The 5,577-nt window shown below is 43.9% G+C and overlaps 1 protein-coding gene across 1 annotated transcript in view; it reads left to right on the forward strand.

Moving 5' to 3' along the window:
• The window catches only part of LOC112124192 (neuronal acetylcholine receptor subunit beta-3), a 31,734-nt gene extending 31,197 nt beyond the window's left edge, over window positions 1-537 (forward strand). The window contains exon 6 of the mRNA XM_026663331.1: window positions 360-537. Within this exon, the coding sequence (XP_026519116.1) occupies window positions 360-494 (135 nt within the window). The 3' untranslated portion in view covers window positions 495-537. The remainder of the gene's footprint in view (window positions 1-359) is intronic.
• Window positions 538-5,577: the final 5,040 nt, after the last annotated feature.

A 5,577-nucleotide genomic window follows, 5' to 3' on the forward strand; every position in this document is an offset into this window, starting at 1 on the left:
GGTGGGGGTGTTTCGGCAGCACGGCGCTCGGGGGAGTGTTTCGGTGGGGCGGGGTGGTGGTCGGGGGGGGGGGTGTTATGGCAGGGCGGCGCTTTTTTTTTGCTTTGGGCGGCAAAAAAATTAGAGCCGGCCCTGCACTGAAGTAGACTAATTGGAGTCAATGGGTCTACTCAGGTAAGCATGTGCATAAGTGTTTGACGGTTTGGGGCCCAAGGGAAAAATATTTATGGTATCGGCAACATTTGTTCAATATTATAAATAGCACAGACCATATATTTAATTGCATTTTTTGCAGCTAAAATATATCGAAACTTGTAAAAAAAGAACCAAGCTAATATTATTGTTATTGTTTCTTCTAGGTAGTTCAAGACTGGAAATTTGTAGCTCAAGTCCTCGATCGGATCTTCCTGTGGTTATTTTTGGTGGTGTCAGTGACAGGTTCCGTTTTAATATTTACCCCCGCTTTACAGGCGTGGTTAAGCAGCAGTTTATAGGAATAAATTCATGTGTTAATGTGGATAATGGCTGAAAGATACAGTTGCCCCTTGAGACTGATTGGTTTTTTAACTTTCAATGAGTGCAGGGTCGGCAAAACCAAATTGAGATGGAAATGAAAATACATTGCCTTCTGGCTGCAGTGAATGATGTTGATAATAATAATAATAATGCTTCTCACTTGAATAGTTCTTTACATCTGCAAATTGCTGTACAACTCAAGGGCTCAATTGTGTAACCCTTACTTGCCCACTGAAATCAATGAAACTACTTGTGTGTGTAAGTGTTCACTAATGTGAGCAAGGTTTGCACAACTGAACCCTAATTAATTAATCAATCCTATTAAGGCTGATTATATTACAATATGATTTCATGATTGTTTTTAAAAAGGTGACTTTCTTTTTGATCCAAATATTCTGTTAACAAATGGGATCCTCATGTATTAAATATGCTACATTCGAAGAAAATTTAAATAGTATAGGAATACACAGGGCACTGATGCGCTAAGTTTTTGTCAGTCCACCTTGTTATCTTTAAGTGTAATAAGCACAGCTGTTTTATATACCTATCTAGACGTTTCATAACCAGCTATTACAAGGTGTGTGTTTGTGCATTAGAAAATAGAAACAAGTTACAGGTGGAATTTTCCAAAGTGCTCTGCTTTGGCATAACTCTGCTCCCATTGAAGTCACCGGAATATAAACCCTAGGATTAGCAGGCTTGTGGGGACAGAATATCTTAACTCCTTCTAGAAGAATTGAGGGCATACTCCTACCTCCACCCAGACTATTCGCATACATTGCTTTCTGTCTCCCCCACTGGTAAATGAGGAAAACTGTGGGCCTGTACTGGCTGGCAGGTATAATTTGCATTTATGTCAGGAGGTGTTCCATGAAGTACCCAACGCTGTGCACTCTGAGTTTGCCCATGTTCCAGACTTACAGACTGTGATACATTTTCGGTGTAATTTCAGGTACATGAAAGCCGGGCTAAGTGTAACAAGACATGGGGGTTATCCAGTGGGGAAAATAGGCCATTCTCATCTGAATCATAGAAATGTGGGGCTGTAAGGGACTGTGGGAGGTTATCTAGTCCAACTCCCTGCTCTGAGACAGGATCAAATAAACCTAGACCATCCCTTACAGGTGTTTGTCCAGCCTGTTCTTAAAAACCTCCAATGATGGAGATTCCACAACCTCCTTTGGAAGCCTGTTCCAGAGCATAACTGTCCTTATAGTTAGAAAGTTTTTCCTAATATCCAACCTAAATCTCCCTTGCTGCAGATTAAGACCATTACTTATTGTCCTACCTTTTTTGTTGCTCTCCTTTGGAATCCAATTTATCCACGTCTTTCCTAAAGTATGGTGCCCAGAATTGGACACAGTTCTCCAGCTGAGGCCTCACCAGTGTCTTATACACGACACTCCTATAAATACACCCCCGAATTATATTCACTTATTTTGCAACTGCATCACATTGTAGTCTCATATTCAATTTGTGATCCACTGTAACCCCCAGATCTTTTTCAGCAGTACTGCCACCTAGTTAGTTATTCCCTATTTTGTAGTGGTGCATTTGATTTTTCCTTCCTAAGTGAAGTACTCTGCACTTGTCTTTATTGAATTTCATCTCGTTGATTTCAGACCAATTATCCAATTTATCGAGGCCATTTTGAATTCTAATTCTGTCCTTCAAAGTGCTTGCAACCCCTCCCAGCTTGGTGTCACCTGCACATTTTATAAACATTCTCCACTCCACTATCCAAGTCATTAATGAAAATATTGAATAGTGCTGGACTCAGGACTGACCCTGGCAGGACTCTACTAGCTAGCACTGATAGCTACTTTTTGAGTATGGTGTTTCAATCAGTTGTGCACCACATTTCCCAGGCCTAGTTCATGAGAATGTCATGTGGGACTTTGTCAAAAGCCTTACTAAAATCAAGATATATCACATCTACTGCTTCCCTCCTATCCACTAGCCAGTAACTCAGTCAAAGAAGGAAATTAGGTTGGTTTGGCATGATTTGTTCTTGACATATCCATGCTGGCTAGTTCTTAAAACCCTATAATCCTCTAGGTGCTTACAAATTGATTGTTTAATAATTGTTCCAGTAGTTTACCAGATATTGAAGTTAGGCTGACTGGTCTATAATTCTCCGGATCCTCTTTGTTCCCCTTTTTAAAGATAGGTACTGTGCTTCCCTTCTCCATTCCTCTGGGACCTCACCCATCCTCATATAGTGACCAGACAGCTATAGTATTGTTTAACCCAGGGGTGAAAGTAACTTAAGGGACTTACGCAGGGCTGGGGTCCTAAGCAGGCGGGGGGGGGTCCTTCGGGCGGAAGGGGTGGGACCTCAGGCAGAAGGGGCGGGACTTTTAAATCCCCAGCCCCTTTAAATCACTGCTGGAGCCCCAGGGTAGCCGTAGCTATGGCGGCGGCCGGGAGCAACAGGTCTCTGGCAGCAATTTAAAGGGCCTGGGGCTCCAGCTGTGGTAGCAGTGGCCGGGAGCCCGGGACCTTTAAATCACCGCCAGAGCCCGGGGCTCCCGGACGCTGCTGCTACCCCGGGGCTTTGGCGGCAATTTAAAAGGCCAGGGGCTCCGGCCACTGCCGGGAACCCAGGGCCCTTTTAAATTGACTACCTCGGGAAGCTGCCCCCTGCCGGTGCAGTCAGCTGTGTACCGGCTCTTGCCGGTACGCCGTACTGTACCGTACTGGCTTACTTTCACCTCTGGTTTAGCCCTAACTGTATCCCTGTGTTCACACCTTTTACAGGACTACAATACATTTTGTATCATTTGAAAATTCATAATTTGCTGATCATTAGTGTACTGGTAAAATATGTGTGGCAACATTGTGTAAAGATATAAGATTTCTCTGTAGGGCAATACTAAGACATGTTCCAAGTCTGGGGAGCAGCCATGAACCAGTTCCTTAGAGACAAAAGGCAAGCTGATGCCTCAGCCAGGTGTCAACAAAATCAAATGGACTATCACCTGGTTAAGTGGGCACTCTTCAGCAGGAAAGAGGGCATGGGTGAAAAATCTACATCTTGACAAAGAAACCACTTGGAGTTCCCTTCCACACAGACTTTCTATCTCCTGAATCTCAGCTGGAGATGTTTCTCGAAGAAGAGAAAGACTATAAAAAGGCAGAACATAAGAAGGGAGAGCAGACACCACAAATTATTCCTCTTTCTTGCTACTCACGGCATCCACGACACCTGAAGAACAAAGGCAGCAACCAGGGGGAGGGATCCTGACTGGAAGAAATTCAGCTAGTAAGACTGTTGAAACATGTGGTGAGAGAGACCTTTGCTTTGAATTCATACTAGGTTGTTAAGTTAGACATTAGTTGCATTTAATTTTTTTAACCTATTTTGACTTGTATACCCCATTACTTGTATTCACTTATCGTCTATCTTTTGTAGTTAATAAAGTTGTTTTATCCAAACTAGTGTGCTTGGACTGAAGTGTTTGGGAAACTCCATTTGAGATCACAGGATTTGTGCATATCATTTTCTATTAATAAAATGACAGACGTTGGGACTGGGAATTGGCTAGTGTTGTCCTGCAGTGTAATTCAAGAGTGGCTGGCCATACACTCCTACAGTATAGCTGGGAGTTACTTACATACTGGAGGCTGTGTGTGAGCAGACCAGGAGTTGAGAACTGAGGGGACACAACTGTCCATCAGTCCAGATTGTACATGGGTATGTTACAGTGGGGTAGTCAGCAGGATATATGCACAGCTTGTTATTTTAAATGAAGTTTACATTCTAAGCACTGGCCTAACGATTTTAAGTGAGTCTCAAGTGTGGTGGCTGGAAACAGTCAAAGAGCGGTTCCAGTTTATTGTTTTCTGTTTGTTTATTTTGGGTGGGGGAACTAGAAACAGTAAAGCACAGAAATGAGCACCAGCGAAACAGCTGCAAAGCTACAATTAGCCAGCTTGGAGGCAGAAGAAAGAGAGAAAGAACGTGAATTCCAGAAATGACAGGTGGAAATAAGACTGAAAGAAGCAACCGCTGCCCGGGAAGCTGGAGAAGCTGCCCATAGAAAAGCCATGGAGACAAGGAAAAGGAGAGGAAATATGAGACCCTGATAGAAAAACATGGAAAGATCCCAGAATCACCAACATCTCCCCCTACTCAAGGGACGCTCAGCTTGGACAAGTTGTGTCCTGCATGCAAAGAGACAGCTTGCATTGAGGAGTACCTCACTGCTTTTGAAAAGTGGTGTGAAGTTGATAAGAGTCCTGAGCACAAGAAAGTCCCCAAACTAATTGCAAAACTGGTAAAACTTTTAATGTATTTCACGAAATGCCAATTCAGGGAGCTTTAATACATTCTGAATTTCAGAAAGCCATTTGACAAAGGTTTCAAATTACTCCTGAAGTGTATGGGTTGAAATTTAGCAATCTTAAAAGGGGTGCTGACATGAGTCCTAGCGAATATGTTTATAACGTGTGTGACCTAATAAGAAAATGGATACAAGGAAAAAGGGGTTGTAGATGCTCATTGCTCAAGAACATTTCTTGAGTATATGCACTGATTATGTGAAAACTAGTCTGTGGGATAAATCTTTGAAAACTGTAGTAGAGATGGCTACATTGGCCGATGCTTTTGAGCAAGCCCAGCTGTCCAGTGAGTGCAAGCCACAGAAGGAGGGGTCACAGCGATTCGTCAGTCCAGATTGTACCCTAGGTATGTTACACCTTGCCCTCTGTGGTGGTGACGGGTGATCCCACCAGACCTACCTTATTTGGCTCTCCCCCGCGGAGGTCGGTGTCTGTCAGTCTGTTCTCCTACCAGCTTCTCAACAGCTCCCGCCCTCCTCATTCTGAGCTGTCACCTCAGCTCCTGGGATTTACTGCCCTGCCGTCCAAAACAGTTGGCTGGGACACCAGATGGTTGAGCCAGTCTTCTCGAGGCCAAGACCTCTCCCATTGGCCTGTAAGAGTCTTATTTCTGGTCTTATCTATGCCCTCCCACATTTTAACGGCTGTAAGGGTGAGCGACAGGGATGGAGGGGGCAGAGACGAGCAAGCAGGGGACAGAGCCTTGGGGGGAAGGGG

This window comes from Terrapene carolina, unplaced genomic scaffold (assembly GCF_002925995.2).
Source record: "Terrapene carolina triunguis isolate 2854851 unplaced genomic scaffold, T_m_triunguis-2.0 Scaffold33356, whole genome shotgun sequence".
Taxonomy (NCBI): domain Eukaryota; kingdom Metazoa; phylum Chordata; order Testudines; family Emydidae; genus Terrapene; species Terrapene triunguis.